This window comes from Amblyomma maculatum, chromosome 9, assembly GCF_055883805.1.
Source record: "Amblyomma maculatum isolate TAMU_Amacu chromosome 9, ASM5588380v1, whole genome shotgun sequence".
NCBI lineage: Eukaryota > Metazoa > Arthropoda > Arachnida > Ixodida > Ixodidae > Amblyomma > Amblyomma maculatum.
The window spans coordinates 36,504,884-36,529,067 of NC_139352.1; the positions used below are offsets into that span (position 1 = coordinate 36,504,884).

Genomic DNA, 24,184 nt, shown 5'->3' on the forward strand with positions numbered 1-24,184 from the left:
TCAGCGGCTACTTGAGCGTAAGTGAGTGGGGCTTGCACAGGAGCGATGGGAACACTAGAAGGCAGCGCTTCGGCGACTTTCTCCTCGATAACTTGGGGATAGCCGGCGAGATGGATGGCGCGCTGGCCGGAGCTAATTGCGAAGTGCAGACGGTCGGCTGAACTGGATGGAGGACGGACAGCTGGCGTGCAACTTCTTCGCGGATGGAGTCTTGGATATTCTGCATAAATTGACACTGTTCCACAGACGACGTAGCCAGTGCCAAGCCAGCAATTCCGGCAGGTGCGGCAGCCCGCCGCGTAGAAGCGTGTTGCTTTTGTAGCTCGTCAAACCTCTGGCACAGGGTTATAATGTCGGATACGGAAGTAGGGTCCCTGGCCGACATCATATAGTACGCATCATCAGTGAGACCTTTTAGAACATGTGTGACTCTTTCGGGCTCGGGCATGGACGGATTGACCCGCTTGCAGAGGTCAACCACGTCCTCAATGTAGCTGGTAAACGTTTCCTCGAGAAGTTGAAGCCGTGCATTGAGGCGTTGTTCGGCGCGGAGTTTGCGTACCACAGGACGGCCGAAGACATCCGCGAAGTTCTTCTTGAAGACAGACCACGTCGAAAGATCGGCTTCGTGGTTTCGAAACCACAGATTTGCCACGTCCGTGAGGTAGAAGAGGACGTTGCTCAGTTTTATGGAATCGTACCAGCGGTTGTAAGTGCTGACACGCTCGAAAGAGGCCAGCCAGTCGTCAACGTCATGGTCGTCGGTACCATTGAAGAAAGGTGGGTCACGGGGGCGTTGTGCCCCGGGACAGAAGATGGTGGCAGGAGTGGCAGGGATGGGCGCCGATGGTTGGCTGGGAGCGTCCTGAATGGTTGTGACCGAAGGCGGTAGCATGCGGTTCCGAAGTTCCATGGTGACATTTGCGAGGAGGACTGGGGCGACGACCGAGACACCTCCACCAAGTGTAAGGCGTTTATTGGAGCACCAAGACCGTAGGCAACGTCCGCAAACCAAAGCGACGGGGGTAGCGTTCGAACCAATTGTGCAGTGCCAACAAGGCTCCTGCTCCACTTCGTCTACCTCTTCGGGTTGGCGCGCGAGCTGATGGCGATCGGGATTACTACAGGTATAACATTTTGAAGAAAAAGACAGCATGCCCTGCTGGGCTCCGATGACAAAAAAAGAAATAGGCGCTCTTCACGGGTCACGTGGCTAGCTTCTGCAGATGCCTCGCATTGAAGTATGTTTCTTTGCTTGTGGTGCAGAATGAACTCCTTTTCTTTTTAGTGAAGGTCCATCACAGTCGATGCTTTTTTTTCCAACACCTGCAGCAGCCTTGGGAAGGTGTGCAGCAGTATTTGAGGCCAGCACAGGGTTCTTGGCGATTTGTGGAGAAGCCTTGGGAATCTGGTAAGACTCCAAAAACAAGCTCTGCTTATTGCACTGTTTTGTTTCATTCAAGAAAAAGCTAAGTAGTGGTTTCCACTGGTCCAGCAGCCTCTTCAAACACTTCCCCAAAGACAGCCAACGTGTCGGCGAATGCTTCAGCATCTTCCTGACGTCGACATCGTGCAATCTTTGAAAGTCTTTCAGTCGATCTTTCCGCTTTGAGCTTTTCTCTAAGTAAAAAAAAATGTCAACCAAGGCCTCATCAACCCTCACAGGAAGACATGCAGCTCCTTTTTTGGCAGCCAAGTTGATGAGGTGGCATGGGCAACCAACCCCATCAAAGCTGGTTGTGCCTCCCTCAATACAGTCGAAACGCTGTTTATTTTGCCAATCATGACATGGGCATTGTCCGAAGACAATGCCAACAGGTTTTCAAGAGGCAAACTTCAGGACTTCATTTCGTCCAGAATCAGATTTCCAATTTTCTGACCCGTCGCTTCCCCTTGGATTGTACCGAGGCAAAGGAGGCGGCTTTCAACTCTATTGGTCTCTTTAACGAAGTATGTCGCAACAATAGGGTAAAGCTGCGTATCCCTATTGTTACTTCCGTCCACAGCAATCGAAAATACCTGCTTTTTTAGGGCATCCAGCAAAGGAGTCTCTGCGTTCGCGGCCATTTCACAAACAATTGCCGTCGTCTTCGTCCGTCCACAGGCGTAGCGTTTGGCTTCCTCACACTTGGGGAACATTTTCCGGAAAAGTGGTCCAGCGTGATCACTGACACTGAGCGGTATGTTGTGTTCAACTAAAAACGCCGTGAAATGGCATTCTGCACGAATCACACCGAGGTTGCTGTCACAGTGAACAAAACTTGTCAGGCTCGGCTGGCTGTCCGCGGCTCGCACGTATCCTTGGTACTTTTTCGAAGTGATGTGGATCTTTATGTCGGACTTGCCACCATGTGAAATGTTAACATCACAGGCACCACGTGGTGCAAAATCCGAACTTCTCTCCTTTTTTAAACGGCACGAAGCACTGAAATTCTACCACGTACGACTTCAAAAATACTTGGAAGTACTGTCGCGGCTTTGAGCCCGTCATTGCACTGCAAAACCACTACTACTAAAACTTCAGAGTCACACTGAGTCGCGGCCGCAGATCACGCAAAAACAGAGGCCAACACCAAAGTTGTCCAAACATGTGAACAAAGGAACAGCCACTAGCCTGGCGGAGGCAGTATCAAGTTTTGGATATGGATTCGTGTTCCCCCGAGTAGACGATAGAAGTCACTACAACGTTTGCAGCTGCTGATGATGATATCACAAATATGTGTTGCCCTCTCGTGACCGCCAAAGGTATCATAATAGTGTTAACATGGCCTCCGAGATTACCCTTCCGCACGTGTGGTGTTATCTCGGAGGCCATGATGTTAATAGATGTCCACACTTCTGTTTTTTTTTTCCGAAAATAAAACATTTTCCACAAAATTTCCCGCAAGATTCGTAAAATCGTAACACTGGTCAAAATTCGTACATTTTACGGAAAATTCGGGAGAGTTGGCAGGTATGTATTTGCAATGTAGAAATCACAACAACTTGTTGCACTTCAGACAGAAAGGGCTGACACAATGTAGCTAAACGAAATTGTTAATAAAAATCAAACCGTTACACAAGCACATGTGTACGTGGCTGACATATGGCACCATTGTTTGAAAACTAATGCTGTTAAAGATAGCATCTCATAGCTTTTGCAAAAAAGACATGAACGTAACTTACTACAAGAACACGGGCCTTTTCAAAATAACTTTAAGCACCTATTTAAGAAAAATAAATATCTGACCGATGATTTTGACACCAAACTGTGAACTATAGAATGAGGAATGCCATCGTAATATTAAAGTAGCCGACAAGCTGCTCTGCCGAGACATTCAGGAAGGTAGCCTTGAGAACCATAGATGGTCTGTTGCTATGAAGAAAGTGAACAGGTCTAACAGGGCCTGTGACTATGTTGGGCATATGCATATTGCACTCCCTGTAAGTTCGAAACCAAAAACCCAATACGATACAAGCATTGCGTTGGTTATTACAAAGAACTTTAATGTCCAAGCAAGGCATGGCAGAATATGGAAAAGTTCTCATTGGGAATTCAGCTGACATGATGCCATCATGTTGAAAAGCAAGTCAACTTGTCCACATCATCCAAGAAAGAGCTCAATCAATACAAGCCCGAGAGGAGGTGAATACCAGTTGAAAGATTGTGTTATTTTCTTCATTTATCGTCAAAATGCGAATGATGATTACAAACTTGCCCAACTCTTCTCGACAGGAAAATCAAGGGATTATGCACGTTGATTTCAAAAACACTATTGCAGAGTTCATAAATTTAATATATTGTAAAACAGGTATTCGGCTCTGATACGTTCAGCGCCTGATGCTCTGAAGAGAACGACAACCATGTTCAACGTGCGTGATGGTCAGGAAAGAAAACGACAACGAAGCTCTCTCTCCGACGCTCGGGCGTGCGCTTACAGAAGTGCAACGACTGATCGCAGAACGTTCCACTGACTCTTGACGGCGTAGCGCCTTGTTCAAGGACTCCTATTACAAGTGGTGGAGGTGCGGGGTGGGGGAGGCGGGGTTCCCTTGCCCGCCTGCGCCGCCGCTCACTCCCACTCTTACTCTTCAGCGTGTCATTCAAGAGCAGGTCGCTGAGGTTCTGCCTTCACCTCCTCAGCAGCCGTTGGTGGCAGCTCCTCCCACGTACGCTGATGTTTTGGTGCGGCCACCACCCCCTGTCGCCCCTGTGTACAGCCGGCCTCCCCTCCTATACGAGCCTCAGGGACGTCAGCAAAATGAGCAACCTACAATCCCCCCTTATCGTCCGGTTCTCTGCCATCGACCACAGCCACACCCTTCCAACCCCTGGCGCACACAAGACAACCGACCTATTTGCTACGCCTGTGGAGTCGCCGGCCATGTGGCTCGTTTGTGCCGCAATCATGGCCCTCGTCCCTATGACTATACACGTGAGCCGATGTACAATCTTCCTCCGTCCCCCTCGCCTGTGTTCCCTGAGCCTCCTCTGCAGTCCCCTTCAAGTTACGATCGTTGCTCCCACCGCTCGCCTTCTCCTGGCCGTCGTTCCCGTTCTCCGATGCTCCGCCGCCAATCAGCCGTTAACACGGAAAACTAACTGCCGCAGTTCCGGAGGCAAGAACTGCGCCATCAGGGACCAACTCAAGACCTGTTCACGTACCAGCCAACATTATTACCATATTCATCGAGGGAGCTCCTGTCGAAGCACTTGTAGACACTGGCGCAGCCGTTTCTGTTCTTAATTACGCCCTCTGTCGCAAACTCAAAAAGGTGATGACGCCGCTTCCTGCAATTTCTCTTCGCACAGCCAGCGCTCAGGACATTCGACCATTAGCCGCCTGCACCGCCCGCCTTGTCATCGACGACGTTCAATACACAATAGAATTCCTCGTCCTCTCCCACTCATCACACGACGTTATCCTTGGTTGGGACTTCCTCTCCAATTATAACACCATAATAGACTGCGCCCGTCCTCAACTTGAGTTATCACCCCTATGTGACACTTTTTTCGACACACCCGCTGCTGCTGCCGCTACCGTGCACGTCGCAGAGGACACCGACATTCTGCCTTTCTCCTCAGTGCTTATGCCTCTTTATTGTGCTGCTCTTTCCGAAGCCACTGTTATCTATACACCTTCGTTACGATGCGCTGACCAAAAATCCGTGTTGCTGCCCCATGCTGTGCTGACAATTTTTCACAACTCAAGTGCTATTTTTGTTTGTAACCCGTGCCCCTGCCCTACCACTTTACTTCGTGGACAGTCACTAGGTAGTGTTGCTTTGCTCGATTCCACGCCCACCTATCCCTTCGGCGATACCATCGCCGGCCTTCACATCAGCGCCATAACACCTATTCCTGTCGCCACTCCATCATCCCTCGAAGTTTTCCACCGGTCCATCGATGCTGGCCTGACGCCCTTACAACGAGCCCAGCTTGTCGCCATCCTACAACGTTTCCGCGGCTTCGTTCGACTTCCAGCAACATTCGTTGGGGCGCACAACTACCGTTACTCACCATATTGATACCTGTACCCATTCCCCTTTGCGCCAGCGTCCGTACTGTGTTTCAGCCGCCGAGCGCCGCATTATTGACGAACAGGTGACCAACATGCTCCAGCGCAACGTGATCCAACCGTCGCAAAGCCCTTGGGCGTCTCCGGTCGTCCTGGTCAAGAAAAAAGACGGTTCCATCCGATTCTGTATAGATTACCGCCGACTGAACAAGATCACGCGCAAGGACGTTTATCCTCCCCCTCGTATCGACGACGCCCTTGACTGCCTGCAGGGAGCTGAGTTCTTTTCTTCAATAGACCTGCGTTCCGGCTACTGGCAGGTGCCGATGGCAGAGGCCGATCGCCCCAAAACCACTTTCGTCACACCCGATGGGCTTTATGAGTTTAATGTCATGCCATTCGGACTGTGCAATGCCCCTGCCTCATTCGAACGCATGATGGACAACCTACTCAGAGGGCTCAAATGGCACACTTGCCTTTGTTACCTTGACGAAGTTGTCATCTTTCCCCCAGATTTTTCATCTCACCTCCAGTGCCTTGAGACAGTTCTGCGATGCCTGACAGACGCTGGCCTCCAATTAAATTTAAAGAAGTGCCGTTTCGGAGCACGGCAGCTAACCATACTCGGACATGTCGTCTCCAAGAATGGCGTTCTTCCCGATCCGGCAAAATTACGCGCTGTGGCAGAATTTCCAAAGCCAACTAATGTGAAAGAACTCCGCAGCTTTGTCGGCCTCTGCTCATACTTCCACCGCTTCGTTCGCAATTTCGCCACAATCATCAACCCTCTCACCAAGCTTCTGTCCAGCCATGATCTTTCAGCCTGGTCTCCGCACTGTGATGATATCTTCGCGACACTCCGCCAACTTCTGACGACTCCGCCAATCCTGCGTCATTTCGACCCTTCTTCTCCCACGGAAATCCACACTGATGCCAGCGGCGTCGGCCTCGGCGCAGTACTCGCTCAGCGGAAGTCTGGCTTTGATGAGTATGTTGTCGCTTACGCAAGTCGGACCCTAACAAAAGCTGAAGCAAACTATTCCGTCACCGAGAAAGAGTGTCTCGCTATTCTCTAGGCAATAGCAAAATTTCGCCCCTACTTGTATGGCCGTTCTTTTGATGTCGTCACCGATCATCACTCCCTCTGCTGGCTGTCTTCTTTGAAAGATCCTTCTGGTCGACTGGCCCGTTGGGCTCTGAGGCTCCAAGAATACGACATTAACGTCATCTATCGCTCTGGCCGTAAACATGCCGATGCTGATGCTCTCTCACGTTCTCCCTTGCCGTCTGAAGCCACTCCTGCTATATCCATTCTACATCCCACCGACATGCCCACCGATATGACTTCCGAGCAACGCAAAGATGCATGGATCGCTTCACTCCTGGATTTTTTATCTGGTCGCGCTTCCTGACCTTCTTGCCCCGCTCTCCGTCGCCAGTCTCACCATTTCGCCATCAGAGACGAGCTCCTCTACCGTAGGAATTACCTTCCGGATGGTAGAAAGTGGCTGCTTGTAATTTCGACCCATCTGCGCTCCGTGATTTGCTCCCATTACCACGACGATCCCCAGTGTGCCCACGCCGGCTTATTGAAAACCTTCACTCGCCAGCGACAGCGGTACTGCTGGCGTGGGATGTACCGTTATGTTCGTCGGTTCGTCCAGTCCTGCCAAGAGTGTCAGCGCCGAAAACACCCACCTCGACAACCCGCCGCTCCTCTGCAGCCGCTGACCTGCCCAGCTCAGCCCTTCGAGCGCGTTGGAATAGACCTATACGGCCCGCTTCCTAGCACATCAACAGGCAATCGCTGGATCATCGTTGCAATCGATCATCTCACACGCCTTTGCCATCTGCTACAGCCCAAGACATTGCCTCCTTCATCCTCCATCACATAATTCTTCGCCACGGGGCTCCCAAGGAATTGCTGAGTGACAGAAGTCCCGCTTTCCTTTCTGAAGTTGTCGAAGCTGTTCTTAGAAAATGCAAAATCGTTCATCGCGCCACCTCCGCGTACCATCCTCAAACAAATGGAATGGTTGAGCATTTTAACCGCACCATGGGCGACATGCTAGCGATGTATGTCGCTTCCGACCACTCCAACTGGGACCGCGTTCTTCCATTCGTCACATTCGCTTATAACTCTGCCACACAAGCAACCACAAGTTTCTCGCCATACTTCCTACTGTACGGTCGTGAGCCCTCTTGTACCATGGTCATCATTCTCCCTTACCAACCGGATTCTTCCGAATTCACGACTGTTTCACAAACTTAAGCTGAAGAATGTCGCCAGCTTGCCCGGTCCTTCACTTCTCACGCCCAGCAACAGCAGAAAACCACCCGAGACCAATCTGCACTTCTTCCTACTTACCGTACAGACTCTTTGGTCTGGCTATGGGTGCCTTCCTCCAGTCCCGGCCTTTCATCCAAACTTCTGAGCAAGTATCAGGGCTCCTACCGTATTGTCAAGCAAACATCCCCCGTCAACTACCTCATCGAACCCCTTACGCCATCCACTGACCTCCGTCGCCGAAATCGTGAAATAGTACACAGTAACCGCCTGAAGCCTTACTACGACCCTGCCATCGTCACATCGCCATAATTCGCTAGGATGGCGTCTTTTCACCCGGGGGAAGTTGTAAAACAGGTATTTGGCTCTGATACGTTCAGCGCCCGGTGCTCTGAAGAGAACGACAACCATGTTCAACGCGCATGATGGTCAGGAAAGAAAACGACAACGAAGCTCTCTCTCCGATGCTCGGGCGTGCGCTTACAGAAGTGCAACGACTGATCGCAGAACGTTCCATTGACTCTTGACAGCGTAGCACCTTGTTCAAGGACTCCTATTACAATATGCCATTATATGCATCGGCTTCATAATCTACAAATACTATTAAAAAATAAATAATTGGTTCACAGGAAAGGAGACATAGTATCTCACACTTGTTCTGGAACACATGAAACCTGCCATAAAGGAAGGGAGGAAGGTGGGAGTGAAAGTGGAAAGAGACAGAGGGGTGTCATAGTAGCTCTGGAGTAACTTCGCCCACCTGGGAGTCGAATACGCACCAACATCGCACAGCACACAAACGCCTTTTCATTTCGCCTCCATCGAAAAGCGGGATTGAACGCGAGTACTCTGGCATAGTAGTCGGGCACCTTAACTACTGTACCATCGCGGCAGGGCCCAAATACAATTTGATAATTTCACATAAATGAACAGATTAAGAGCAGTTAGATTCGAGCAGTTTAGAGTTACGATTTAGTGATGTAAAGAAGCTAAATAAAGTGCACAAAATATGAATGCAGGCTTGAAGAAGTTGCGTTGGTAGATTAGGAACATGTAGGTACTTGTTGCAGTGCTTCAAAACTGTCCTGACACCCTCCCAGTTCCTGAAATGCTGCCAAAGCATTGCCGTGACTTCATGGAACATTTGGTGACGTCATCAGGTGAACTTTCAGTTCATGGTGCTTCAGCCTTCCAATGCGTGAAAATGAGATAGAGCAAAAGCGACATGCAAATGGTTTTTCTTGCTTGTGAGTTCGTACATGACTATGCAAGTGCCTACTTGTCACAAAGGTCATTGGGCAAAGGTTGCACTTGTAGGGCCTCTCGCCAGTATGGATGCGAAGGTGCTCTTGTAGGTTACCGCTTTGAGTAAACGTCTTGCTGCAATGTTCGCATTTGTAGGGCCTCTCGCCTGTGTGGGTGCGAAGATGCAGCGTCAACGCTGAAGTCTGTGTGAAGGTCTGGTTGCAGTATGTGCACTGGTATGGTCTCTCACCTGTGTGGGTGAGAAGATGCCGCGTCAAAACTGTCACGTGTGCGTAGGTCTTGTCGCAATATGTGCACTGGTATGGTCTCTCGCCTGTGTGGGTGCGAAGGTGCTGTTTCAGGTGGTGTTTCTGTCTGAAGGCTTGGCTGCACTGGTTGCAGTGAAATGGGCGCTCTCCAGTGTGTGTCATCTGGTGGGTCTTGAAGTTGGAGGGAAAATCAGTTGCATACCCACACTCATGGCACAGGAACTGCCGTTTTCCTCCAGGTGGTTCCTCTTGAGGAAGTGAGCTGTTGGCGCTCTCATTTTTGGATGATCCTGCACAAAATAAAAAACTAGGTTAACAAAAATATGATATAGATGATATATGATACCAGATAGAGGACTTGGAGTCGCAAGAGGCGTAGCAGAGTTGCAGGGTCGCAAGTTCAAGTGCTCGTCACGAACTTCACCAAAGAACACCCAGCACCTCCACCAGATGTCATGTAGTTGTGACGAGATTGATGACACAAATGAAGAGTCTGGGAGTGCACTGAAGAAACTCTTTATTGGGCTGACTTGCGCCCGCAAAAGAACTAAGCGATTCGGTGGCGGTGATAGCAACAAATGATAGCAAGTGACTGCTTATCCTGTGCTACCGTCGACGCTCCCCCGAAGGACGATGACGACAACGCCTTTCTGGGACCAGTAAGCTCCAGCAGTTTTGCACAACAGCAGCGATCAGATCCTCAGCTGAAAGACCTAGCCGATTACTTGGAAGGCAAGACCGTTTCCCCTCCTGCTGTGTTTAGGCGTCAGTTATTATCGTTCACCTTAAGCAATATCGTCCTTGTAAAGAAGAACTTCGCTCTCAACAATACCGCGCAGCTTATTGTCGTGCCTAAAAGCCTCAGGCAGGAAATTCTTCATGCGTTACACGACGAGCCAACAGCAGGGCATCTCAGGTATGCGCGCGTTGCATCGAATCCAGGAGAAGTACTACTGGCCACGACTGCCTGTTGACGTTGCCCATTACGTGAAAGCGTGCCGTGATTGCCAGTGACGCAAGATGCCGCCGATCAGACCAGCTGGGCTACTGAATCCGATACCGCCCCCAACGTTACCCTTTTAATAAATTGGGATGGATCTCCTCGGGCTCTTTCCATCTTCATCTGCGGGTAACAAGTGGATCATCGTGGCCACCGACTACGTTACCCGCTACGCCGAAGCAAAAGCATTGCCCAATGGTACTGCGGCAGAAGTCGCTCAGTTTTTTGTCTAACAAATTCTTCTGCGACACGGCGCCCCCGCAGTGCTCAACACGGATAGGGGAACGGCATTTACGGCAAAGCTGACGCAAGCCATCCTGGAATACAGTCATACTAGCCATCGACAAACTACTGCGTACCATCCCCAGACAAATGGATTTATGGAGCGTCTCAACAAAATTATTGCGGACATGATTGCAATGTACACCGACACCGAACACAAGACATGGGACGCCATTCCACCCTACGTCATCTTTACTTATAATATCGCCGTCCAGGAGACAACCAGGTCGACCCCGTTCAACCTTGTGTACAACAGGGAACCCACGACGACGCTCGACGCAAAGCTGCCGCACGTAACTGACGAGGGGAACCTGGACGTCGCCGCCTTCCTTCAACGTGCAGAGGAAGCCCGACGAATCGTCCAAATGCGCATTAAAGATCAGCAATGAACAGACGCCCGACGTTACAACTTGCGAAGGCGCGATGCTGAGTACAAGCCGGGAGATCAAGTCTGGGCTTATATGCCGATTCGCCACCGCGGACTGAGCAAAAAGCTTTTTTGCTGATACTTAGACCCATACAAGGTGCTTCGCGGACTAGGATAATTGAACTACGAGGTTGTTCCCAACAGCGCGGCAGCATCGCAGCGGCGCCGAGTGCATCCAGAAATTGTGCACATTGTACGCCTTAAGCCATATTATGTGCACTAAAGGCTATTCATGTTTGCTTTCCAATGTTTGTGCTAATTCATGTCTGTTTATTTTGAAGCATCGAGGCGATTATTTTTTAAGGGGGGAGTAATGCCGCGAACTGTTTAAATCTTTATTTGTTCTTGCTCGACAGCCGCTGACATGCGGTCTTATCATTGTGATTCTGGCGCTGATCAATTCTGTATTCCGTGTTTGTTCATGCTTGTTGTCGCGATACGACGCGTTATCATTTTCTTTGTCGCGAAAGATGCTTCAAGACGTATCTCTAAGGCTCCAGCTGCTCGCGTGTGTTTCTACAATGTTCCAGGGCATACTAGTACCGTTTGCGGCTTTATCTAGATCTTTCCTCGCTGCCTTTAAATTCAGTGCTGACAAGTGAAACGGGCATTCTTTGTTCGATGACCGCTGAGCACGTTTGTTGCTATCACTGGCGCCGAATCGCTTAGTTCTTTTGCAGGCGCAAGTCAGCCCAATAAAGAGTTTCTTCAGTGCACTCCCAGACTCTTCATTTGTGTCATCAATCTTGTCACCCCTACGTGACAATGCGGCCAACACGATACAAAAGCGAATATGCCTGGTACAGAGACACGCTACGCTGTACTACATAACATGCGGATACTACACAACACCGAAACAAAAATATTTGCAATGTAGAAATCACAATAACTTGTTGCACTTCAGACAAAAGGGCTAAGACAATGCAGCAAAAAGAAATTGTTAATAAAAATCAATCCGTTACACAAGCATGTATGTGGCTGTTAAAGATAACACCTCATCGCTTTTGCTAAAGAGACATGAATGTAACTTATTACAAGAACACGGGCTTTTTTAAAATGACTTTAAGCACCCATTTAGAAAAAATACACATCTGAGCAATGATTTTGGCACAAAACTGTGAATTATAGATTGCAGAATTGCATCACATTATTAAAATAACGGAGAAGCTGATCAGCCGGGACATTGAGGAAGGTAGCCTAAACACTTTCCTGTCTGTGCCTATTACCATCAACAGCCCGTTATCGATGGTTTCACGATTTGAATTTTCCCGCTTTCGAAGTGCTCCTTGACAAGTGGCGGCATCCAGTGGGTAATAAAAGAACTCTTTTTTTCAATTTCGCTTCAGGTTTATTAAACATTGCCTTGACTTTATGGAAAATTTGGTGAAATCATCAGGTGAACTTTCTGTTCATGGTGCTTCAGCGTTTCACTGCGTGGATATGCCATAGAGCAAAAACGACATGCAAATGGTTTTTCTTGCGTGTGAGCTCGTACATGACGATTCAAGTTCCCACTTCTCTTAAAGGTCAATGGACAAAGGTGGCACTTGTAGGGCCTCTTATCAATATGGATGCAAAGGTGCACTTTTAAGTGAACGCTTTGAGTAAAAGTCTTGCTGCAATATGTGCAATGGTATGGTCTCTCGCCTGTGTGGGTGCGAAGATGCCGCGTCAACACTGTCTCGTGTGTATAGGTCTGGTTGCAATGTGTGCACTGGTATGGCTTTACACCTGTGTGGGTGCGAAGGTGCTGTTTCAGGTGGTGTTTCTGTCTGAAGGCTTGGCTGCACTGGCTGCACTGAAATGGGCGCTCTCCAGTGTGTGTCATCCGGTGCTTCTTGAACCTGGCGCCAAAATCAGTTGCATAACCACACTCATGGCACAGGAACCGCCGTTTTCCTCCAGGTGGTTCCTTTTGAGGAAGTGAGCTGTTGGTGCTCTCATATTTGAGTGAGCCTGCACAAAAGAAAAAAATAGGTTAACAAAAATATGATGTCAATTAGAGCTGGCCTTTGCTAAACAGCTGCAACACCATTCATAAGGTTCCATTAACAACTTCACTTTGTCCTTGGCACTGCAACCTGAGTAAGCATGCCTCGAAAGCTCAGCATATCAAATGAGAGCACACAACACACCCAGAAGCAAGAAAACAAGAAGAATGAGAAAGGGAACTCCACTTCTCAAAGCTACAGATGCCGTTATGAATGAATACTCATCCCGTGCTCAATCAGCCTTGCTTGTAACTTCTTAATATATGTGCAATTGTAAAATCCCCCAAGCATGAGAAGATACATTATGAATTGAGAACAATTCAGAATAAGACAACACAGACAAGTCTTTCTGAAGAGGATTGCAGAAGCACAGTCTTGTAGCGACATTTGTGTTAACACCATCAAATTACAAAACCACTTGTTATCACTATGAATGTGACAGATTATTTGCAAGCTAGCTTGATCTAATTAACAGTGCAATCAATGCAGCACTTTTCATGTCCAGCATTGCTGCACAAGGCCGTTAATATTACAACATCCAGACTTGGGGTCTATGGTTAACTGCACTACACCATATATCAATCTTATAATGCACTACAGGAATCATTATTAAAACATATAAACAGATGTATAAACGATAGCAGCAAGAACTTTGACCTGCTTGATTAGTTGCAAGCATAAGGCAGATTGACATACGCAACAGAAATTGCATCACCAACACCTAAGCACCCTGCGCGTGTAACTACAATTAGTGCTTTCTTTTTTATTTAAAGAGCACCCATTTGGCTTCTACATGAAACTCCTTTTGTTAGTGGGTTTCCATACCAAGTATTCCAGATACACCTCTGAACAGTGGAGCAAAATCCAAGAATTTCTCATCCAGTCAGTCCCACGAACCGACTGCCTTTCCAATGTCACAGATGATGAAGGATTAAAAAACATCTAAAACACCCCCCTCATACTGGGGAATAAAGCCTCCTGATTATTCAAATGGCCGGAAAGTATTTACCATTGAAAAAAATGCATGAAAATATGCAAGATTTTGACATGCACAAAAAGCATGTCAACACGCACTGTAAATGCAAAAAATTAAATGCAAAGTCACAGGCCAAGCAATTTTACAACAGTGTGTGAATGTGCAATGCAGATATTAGGTGATGCAAAGAAACTCTTCAATTAGGTGCACTACAGTGGGGAGGAAAGGTAAGCAGCCATTCCCGAGATATGAGTAAACCATAGATGGTAAAATGTGTCGACTTCAGAATTCAACTCTTTTAAAGGAATACGTGAGAATGTAACATCAAACCTGCAAAATAAGCAACAAAAGAAAACATATTCTGAGCCACCAGAAATTTTAAATAATATTGATGCATTTTTTTACTTTGCATCTTTGAAAATAAATGTGAGAATGGAACAAACTTAGTCTTCTTGGTGCAACCGCAAAAAATAAGTGCCAACATGAATGCTTGCTCAAAAGTTTGATACAGGGCTTGAACCTGATAATACAGATATATCTGGATTACTCCACGTGACTGCGGAAGCCTATAAAAAGCCATATTACTTGCGATGACTTGAAATTTATTTTGCTCCCACTACAAAACTTTTTCTTTGTGACAATATGCAATATGAATACAAGAGACTGCAAGGTTGGCGCACTGTTCTGACAGACTGGTATGTACAGCTAAAGAGAAAACAGAAGGTCATCAAGCTTTTGCTACAATACCCAAAAGCAGAACTAGCACTCCGAATAAAACACTCAATTCATTTACCTTAGCTTCTGCTTGCAATTGAGGAGATACTTTGGCCAGTGCTCACAGGGAGTAGACATAAGCATAACACCAGAAAACAAGAAAAGTGTTGTAGAACAAAAACGAGAGGGCCACCAAAATAGCTCGGAACCGAGAAACGCCCCCAACAAAGAAAAGTAGGTGGCTCTAGTGGTACAAACTTCATGATGCAAACGTTAGTATCGAGGTCTAACAACCGGTTTTAAACCAGGAGAAAATACTATACAAGACAAGCTCCTAGTGTTTTTGACGTCATTCAAATCTCCAGATACCACAGATTCATTTATGCCAAACAGAGCTCAAACCCAATAACAGAAAAATTACTATATGCCAGCACACCTTAAAACGAAATGAATTTATGATGAAGACCAGATTTCAGAGACGCGAAAGCAGGACAAGGAGAACATTCCTGCTAGTGAGATGTTGACCACTTTAGGACAAACTGAAAGACTGATTTCCCCAAGCCATTCACAGTAGCGAAAGCCTGCACCCACAGCGAACCTGATGGCACAGGAAAAATGTGATCTCTGTGCGGCTCCCCGAACAAATACTCAGCAGCAACAACTACAGCTAGGAATTATTGTTTTGAGAGCGGCAACAGTCCAAATTGTGGGAACTGGTGAAATGTTGGGCACAGTGGAATCCGAACTTGCCACTGACGGCATATGGTTGTTTGTACTTTCACTGTCTCGATTGCCTCCAGGCTTAAGTTATTTAACATTCATCAGCACACAGAAAAACAAAAATCTACGCTTTACTTGACATCAGTGGCTATTGACTGCCTATGTATATGTCTCATTACCAGCCCTTATCTTCTCTGCATTTGTTGCCTAACATATATGGGTTGAAACTTATAGAAATCTTAATAGATCAGTTTTGAAATATAGGATCACACATTTCAATCCTTACACCGATCGCTTATCAGGGTCCCAATTAACAAGAAACTTACATGAGAAAAAAATCCAATTGACATTTCAGCTATTTAAAAGCTAGATATGCTGATGCATACATTTTGATTTGTCCAATTCACAAAAGTAGTTGATTAACATCTCATAAACATCTGAAATAAGGATAATCAAAAGAACCACTTTACAGGTGAAAGCCTCTACTGTACACCTACAGCTATATTTACCAAAGTCATCCATTTGAAAACTGCAATAATGTAAACACACTTGTGCCCAAAGAGCAGTAATCGCAACTGCATCCTTTAAGACGCCTACCAACTTCACTGACAAGAATGCAACAGAACATATTTTCTTCAGGTTACAAAACCGGAATACGCAGCTAATGATTGGCACTTTGTGCAAAATGCAGTCTAGTGAGCAAGGCTCACAATTGACATACATGACAATGTATGAGGCAGTTGGTAAAACTTTAAAGCTACATTTAATGTTACTGGGCAGTGAGGACACAGAGAACTGGATTTTTCTCTGAAGCTTACTTACTATGCTAATGCCATCTTGGACGCAAAAATATATCGACTGGAGTCTTGCATGCCCCGTCATTTCGCTCAGTGTGAATGCGAAGTAAACCACTTATGAAGCAGCGACCTTACCAAGATATTGAGAACTGCTGCCATGGGTACCATGCATTACCACCAGAGTAGATGCTCTTGGAAACCCACCCCCCCCAAGACTCAAACAGGTATGTAAATCATGACTAAAATTGGAACACCCAGTCACATCACCATTCTAGAACATCATCTGGCCAAATGTTGGGTGTACCACACTCTAGTGGTCAATAAGAACTGGTCACTTTTCTGAAGTGGGAATGAGCAATCTTTTCTGCAACAGTTGAACGTATGCAGCTGCAGGCCACCAAATCTAGAAGGGACACTCACAGTGTCTTGAATAGGGTAAAGAATATGTTGGAAGGACAGCAACTACAAAGGGAAGAGTAATATAAAAATGAAAAATGTGCATAATAACTGACGTTGATAACAAAAAGGATTCCACAAGAATTCCACACTAATTTTCAAAATCCTACTTTTCTAGGTTTTTACCCTAATCACTGCAGTTCAAATTTCCTGACGAGTGGAGAGGTTAAAAAATATAGCTGTTAATGATAATGAGCATTACCGAACAATTCACAACGAAAATCTATTTGTTAATCACATTCTGCAAATTACAATAGTGAGAAGGCTGTCATTATTATTATTATAGGCCGTTAAGAAAGTCAAAAGTTTAATGAAAATTAAAGGCATACTGATACCAGCTTCAGAGCATGCTACCCCATCATTTGCAAGCTACGCACTCCGCAATCAGCCGAGTCAATCCAATCCAATATGGCTGCACGCATACGGTAGCACCCGCATTCGGCAGCACAGCTCACCGATCGCTTTCATGCTGGCTGCGTGGTTATTTCTGCTTTTTGTCTCGTACTACTCTCACGCAACGCTTTCACATATTTTATTGAGTACCCACCTAACGTGCATATTTGTTCTATTCCAGCAGCTCAGCAACGAGCTGACGTTAAAGATATATCGCGCCTCGCCTTGCGGCATGGCCGCCGTGCATTGGACAGCTAAAAAAATATCTGCATGAGAAACATACTTGCTATGCACCATCTTGAAATGAAAAAGCACTGCAGAATATATTGTGCCATTTTCCCCCGACTTGGCGAACTTTTTGCTGGTTTCCCTGACATTTCACTGATTTTATCTGGTGCACAAATTTCCCTAACAATTTCCTGTTTTCCCAGTTGCTAGACAACCTGAATGAAGATAAGTGGTCTTTTAAGTTCAAAAGGATGCTTTTTAGAGAATGGCAAATTTGGCTTAATCTCCAAAAGAGAGTGAATGTACAGTGAGGATGTTATCACTTAGTTTTTGTATTGCTCGCATTTGTGTTGGCCAGGCTCAAAGAAAACTCTGCTCTGAAGCAGACATTTCTGCAAACAAAGCACAAATACCTACCAAGATGATGAGCTGCAAAAAGATTACAATAGAATGGCAATGCTGCAGTTGTAATTGACTAAAACAGAGACATTTTGAGCCAGTGCATAACTTTTCATCACATTTGCTCATGAATAGAAATACAAGCAGCAGTATAATAGCATTTTCTCATGCACCTTGATAGCTTCATTTCATACAGAAGTGAGAAAACCATGAATCACATCCAACACAAAAGCTTCCGAGAGAACCACAGGATCCGCACTGGAGAAATAAGAAAGCTTGAGCGTTGCTGCTGCTCACGTGCTCCTTCTAACAGCTTTCCCTACCAAGGCCAGGGCTCATGCTGCACAGTGGAAATTCCCTTTCCTTGGTGCACGTTCGTTGCAACATTCCTGTGTGGGATTTGACTCTCGATCCGTGGCATTCTCATAGCGACATGAAATTCTCATGCAGCTTGATGGTCACGTGCCCTTGTCACTAGATATTCACACTCCCACGCTCCATCCTAGAGATGGTGGTGAGCCAGTCGTCAGGACCCCTAATTTGCCACGAAAATGGCAGGAAAGCTGGCCAGAGACACTTAATTAAGATATGTCACACGTGCGCAGCATGGCGTAGTTTGGTTGCGTGCTCAGCAGGTGATCGGAGGGGTAGGAGTCAGGTTCCTAACGAAGGACTATTTTTCTTAGAATTTAAATTACTAAATGTTGATGGTTTTATTGAAATGGCTCTGGATTGAAATATAGACTCTAATAATAAATAATGTGACATTTCAAAGCACCTTGACTCTCACATCACTTTGTCACGTGATACTCTCATAGCCATGTGATATACTGAATGATTGTTACTGTCATTGTGACACAACTGATCATGACTTATGACCATGACAGTATTGATTAATCGCTGTGTTTATATACTGCACTGCACTACTCTTTGGAAGATGACTGGTGACGTCTCATTTTGTGGACACTTCTGATGCTGACACAGCCTAGTAAGGATTTTACCTTAATAATGTAACAGGTCCCAACTGGCAACTGCAACCCAGCAGGCGAGACATTCATGACCAAATTGCATGGCAGTAACAATGAATCGGTGTTCAGTGAACCGTGCAATGGCAGACACAAGAGTTTAGAGTCACTGAAAATGAGAGCCTGAAATAAATTCAAACTTAGGCAGAATTTCCCCCTTCCACCATTTTTTTTTCCACAAGCATTCGGCACAAATTTTCAGAAAACTATGGGGGAGAAAGAGTGAAAATTCCAGCAAATAGGTAGGAAAACCCCAGAGTTGGCCTTCAAATATGAAGTTTAAGTGTCTACCAAATTTTTTCCAACTTTGTTTGCTGCTTTCACCAGATGGCTGAAAAACAATCACTTTCTCAAAAATGAACAATGCTGAATCTGCCCGCAACAATTAAATCACTACTAGCTAGAGCGCACAGTGCGTGAAGCAGCTGCCACATGGCAGTGTACAGAGTTTAGTACAAAATGGAACAGTAGATTAATAGCATTCTGTATTTCATAAGCATCCTAAACAGTTGTAACTTTTTGGGTACAACATACAAGAGCCAGATTGTTCTTTCAGCTGAATCAGCTGAATTCTTTAATGGGAACACTGCACCCCTGAGGCAAGCTTTATTTCTCGAGAACGCTTCTGTAAAAAGTAAAGGCTAAAGATTGTTATCATGTGTGTCTGTGCTGTGCTAACAGCCGGCTCATGTTGAAGATAAGCTGTGGCCTCCCATTTGGCAGTAGCAGGCGGCACTGAGAAATTGGCTCAACCAACATATAACATCTGTGCCCTCCACTAGCATACACCGAGGGCTTTGTTATCCCTGTAGATGGCAATATGTGAGGTAAAATGAAAGGGTTCCTAGTCTTTAAGGGCAAGGTAACTGCGAGTATTAAATCTAGTTAATGAACTCAGTTTCTTAAGTAGGCACCCTTGAGGGCTTCAGTGGAATGAGCCAATGAGATGCAAAATCAATAACAAGTAGTGTGTTATGCTGGAAACAAAAAATCTCACAGTTGGGTGCCGAAATCCCTGCTTTGCACCTTTTTAATCTCAACAGTTTAGAAAATGCAACAATTTATAAACAAAATTTGTTACATCGTCCAGAACGAGTTCCTCTCGCTAAATTTGGCAACTGCATTTCTATAAAAAAGGAAATATGAACCGATAATAATGTCAGTGCAAAAACCCCATTCTGCTGGTGCAACATGCTCAGGGATGCGATGCATGAACCCCCCCGTCGACGGCCGTATCCCAAACAATCTCACGTGTACTGATAGATTCACAGGCTTGGCAGTAGCAGGCAGTTGTGGTGACACGTTTGAAGGTACATCCGGTTTCCTCCCCCCCCCCCCCCAGAAAAAATAAATAAAAAACAAAAGCGTTTCAAAATACTGATGTGTGCACACCTGGAATGCCTCGGGGGTCAAACCTTCAGACAAACCAAGGGACATAATTTGTCAACAACGCGGATATGATTCTTGCGATCAGCTAGGCCCGCCAAAATGCTCCCATGAAAGCCCTCCCAACCCCGGCGTACCATACAGCAGCCTGTTCTAAAGCAGTTCGGTGTGCACCGCCAGCAGAGGCTATGTACATTTGCGCAGGAATTTCAACACCTCTCTCTCTGTTCTCACTTCATTCGCGACACTCGTAGTAGGCAATAGAAGACATGCAATGCTCGAGAGCTTTCCTGAACAAGATTCTGGCACGCTCGCGCAGGTGAACCATATTTTTAAGGTTGTGTTCGGTGTTGTGTGGTGGGAAAGCAGCCATTGGTACTGTGTATTTCACCCATTCATGTACAATATTGGCAGGCACTTTTTTCATGAGCAACACTACAGCAAAACATACCATCCTCCAAAGGAGCTGGCTCCGTGTTTGTGCCTGTGCTCCGTGCGAGGCAGGTGGTCTGTGTGCCCTGGGACACCAGCGGCAAGCTGGATTGGACGCCAACCTCAGACTTCATGATTGGACCGGACACCTTGGCTTCATTCATGCTCCACGGTGACTTGTTGGCCGGAGGGACGCGGTTAATCCGGTGCTTCTGAAGAAAGATTAGTATACCCCTAATCCTCAATTTTAGCCTTCCTCATCTCACACATCCTCATTAGCATGCAGCCTTTAGATATCACGTTATATCAAACATCACTTGACATCACTACAAAACCCCGCTTTAACCAAGCTTATGAATGAGCCTGCATGGCTTAGGAGTAATGTGTATGACTTGAAATCCAAGGGTCCTGGCAGGTTCGATTCATACCTCGCCCTCTTATCTATGAGGACAAACCTGCGTTGGCAATGGCTGTCAAAACAGCCATGTTACATAGTCACATGACATTGCCCAACCTTGTAAATATCCTCTGTTCCACATAAGTTCAGCCCAGCACCAGTACCCAGACCTCATAACAGTGCAATCAGCTGTAAACTCCATACATCTTGTGTATTTTGGATGTTTTTGACGTTCATGCAAGAGTCTCCGTACACTTACACCAGATGGTGCTGAAATTCCATCAGCTGAAGGCTTCTTGTTATTTATCTAAAACCCCACGACCCATTTGGGGCTATAGCAGGAGAGGGTTACATGGTACAAAGTTAAATTTCACTCACCAAGACAACAATAATACACAAGCACGTAAAAAAAAACACAAACAGTAACTAAGCAACTTACATGTTACAATAACCCAATTGCAGATGTGCAATCAGAAACTGATATAATGAGCGAATGCTGCCTTGTAATAAGTGGTGCGCAAATATGCGAATGTGAATCAAATATCTTTGTCATTCGATCCGTACCCTGAGAATTCAGCGTAAATTCCCCACACTACGCTTCACAGCAATGCTAGGCCACGTGGGCTGTGCAGTGAAGTATCCCAAAATGCAACGGGACTGTTATGTGAAAAGGGTCTTCCCAACAGCGTGTGTGCAAAGCAATGCACTTTATGAAACCAGGAAAAAAATGTTCTTGCTGTCGCAAAATCTGCGCAGATTTTCGTGAAGTCAGCGCAACGCGAAGGAAGCCCGCGCGGCATCTGCGTAGACCATTCCAAAAGATTGTAGAAACGTCTCCTTTTCTACGCAGGGAGAGCGGATAGCATTGTGTGCATCGACGTCACCCCCCCTAAACAGTCGACTGTGACGACGACTCACCTGGCCGGAGAAGCAACCAGATCCCTATAGAAGGTTTGGCGGAAGCTGACCAATGACGTCTTGGCGGGAGAGGTCACTTGCAGAGTTAGTTACGTGTATGTGTGCAACGGCCTTGGCGCATTCTAACAGACAGACGCGACGTGCACTCTATTAACTGAGATCGCGTCGAGTCAGCCAGCCAGCCAGTGTTAGAGCGAGTGTTGCAGTGTTACTTCTCAGCTTCTGGGGTCAACCCGCTGTTCGCAGCGCTCGTCTATAGGACGGCCACATCAGGATTCTCCAGACGTCGGTGTGAGACAGTGCCCGGTGAACAATTTGGTGTTTATTTTTTTCACTCTCTCGTGTATTGTTCAGTGCTCTAACCCCCCTTTAGTTGCATGCTTTGCACTGCCTTTCTGTGAACCTCTTGTCCGTGTGTTTTAAGTGTTCGTGTCGATTTCTCTGTACCATCTCTTGCTGTGTATAAAGTTTGTTTTTTGTTTGTTACTTCTGATTCTGACCGTTACTCTGACTTGAACCGGCAAAAGCTGGGCACCAAAAGGCTACCCCCTTCCGGCTTCCCCTTCGGCTACCCCCTTCCGAAGGTAGTTGACTTCCGGCTAAGCTTGGCACACAAGTCGAGGGCATCTCCTTGGAAACCGGGATAGCTACCCCCCCTCACTTTAAGGGTGTCTGGGAGTGTGCGCACCAATAGTGGTGCATCGTTAATAACAAATAATTATTAATGGGTAACACTTACTTCGGTTTCATCTCAGGTGCAGACAATCGTGCACGTGTTCATCAGATAAAATTGCAGAGATGCTAATGGTTTTGTTTTTTCAGGCCCATTCGATAATTTGAGCTTTCGGTTAATTTGAGGACATTTTTTTCTGGTCCATTGAAGTCCGAAATAACGAGGATTTACTGTACTCAGCAGCAATAGGTCAGCTCCATACAGTTTCATGCAGGTCCTTCCCGTACAAAAAAAAAAAAACACCATATATGCAATCTTGTAAAACGTTTTTACTGTATTTTTCAGTAGGGTACACTCTTCTGTGCTATTGTAGTATCTTTTATTTGCAAATACCATGCCAATTCTGAAATAAACAAGATGAACAGTGTTTGCTAGTGATTTTTCATTAATTTTTCTTCAGTGATCTAATGTGCGATACTCAATTTGATATTACAAAGCATATTCCCACATGTGTATTCGAAAACTTCAATATTCGAACATGCTCATTTGTGATGAGTTCTAGGTATTGACGGTATACACACACAAAAAAAAAAGAATTTTGGATTAAACACTGTGCTGGCTTACAGGGTGAAAATAGTTGTGAAAACGAGATATGGTCACCTTCTGAGAGGAGCAAGCAGAATGCACTGTGGTCTCGAAAAGCTTTTGGGATTCAGTTTTCCAGTAGGACGACAGCAGACTTCAGACTGGAAAAAAACAAATCAGATGAGAGTGAAAAGCAATTGCCATAGCGTCGGCAAATAAATTCTACAGCTTTACATTATACACATACAATTTAATTAATTTCACATCATGTTGCTTACACAGAATCCATCCATTCAAAGCATATTACAGAATAGGAGGAAATAAAGCTTTTACAGAATCGATTTGGTCTCCTTAGGCATCCAAAAGCCAAACAATGTAAGAATCCCACATCCAGCGGTAGTGGCCAAACTCTTTTCCCCAGAAACACACAAAAATGCATCGACATCATCCTGTGCATCGACATCATGGAGCCAAAAGTTATGGGGGACACTTAAGCTCCACCTTAAAGGGCATGACGCGATAACACAGGCTACCAGCCAACATATAAAGCCCCACTCTAGCCAAGCCATATGAACATGCCTGCGTGGCCAAGAGGTAACGTGAGGAGTGAGTGAGACAGGCTGATTCTAATATCACCCTCCCACATGAAGAGAGAGACCTGCATTGGCAGCTACCGCCAAACGTAACGTCAGGCACCCTACGGCTAATCAGCAAACTTCTTTGGACGAATGAATGTGGCTCAGACAGGGTGCAGCTTTTATGAAAGACTAAGTCAGCTAGAATTAAATAAAAAAAAAAAAAACATTGGCAGTGGCTTAGCTCTGTTATGCCTGGACATAAGTAGCGTAAAACGGCTGCAGCAGTGTGCTCTGGGAAGATTCAGTCTTCCGCGCCTCTCGCGGCTGCTCTGGGAAAGTGTCTAGTCATGATGGTACCGTCCGTTGCAGAAGTTTGCAGCCCAACATGCCGGGCGAAGGAGCAGTCTCACTCCCGAGAGGCGGCACTGCCTGGTGACACAGCTACAGAGAGTGAGGAGGCTTGTTCTCTTCCCCTCATCCCGCGGCTGAGAGCAAAGATTTGCGCTAT

At 46.2% G+C, this 24,184-nt stretch overlaps 1 protein-coding gene across 1 annotated transcript; it reads right to left on the minus strand.

Annotated features, from left to right (window-relative positions):
* On the minus strand, nt 1-23,266 carry LOC146178852 (uncharacterized). The gene is made up of 4 exons (XM_084578588.1): nt 23,174-23,266; nt 20,545-20,737; nt 12,740-12,964; nt 1-9,589 (listed from the first exon to the last, which is right to left on the minus strand). Exons 2-4 carry the CDS (start codon nt 20,687-20,689, stop codon nt 8,919-8,921), a joined length of 1,041 nt encoding a protein of 346 aa, XP_084434714.1. The 5' UTR covers nt 20,690-20,737; nt 23,174-23,266; the 3' UTR covers nt 1-8,918.
* Nucleotides 23,267-24,184: the final 918 nt, after the last annotated feature.

What these genes read in the sequence shown, in the direction of transcription:
- LOC146178852 (XM_084578588.1), bottom strand. Translation starts at nt 20,689, where the DNA reads ATGAATGAAGCCAAGGTGTCCGGTCCAATCATGAAGTCTGAGGTTGGC. An exon ending in GCCAGCTCCTTTGGAGGATG is followed by an intron (nt 12,965 to 20,544) that starts GTATGTTTTGCT and finishes TCTTTTGTGCAG; the next exon opens with GCTCACTCAAATATGAGAGC. An exon ending in GCACCTTCGCACCCACACAG is followed by an intron (nt 9,590 to 12,739) that starts GTGTAAAGCCAT and finishes TATTTTGTGCAG; the next exon opens with GATCATCCAAAAATGAGAGC.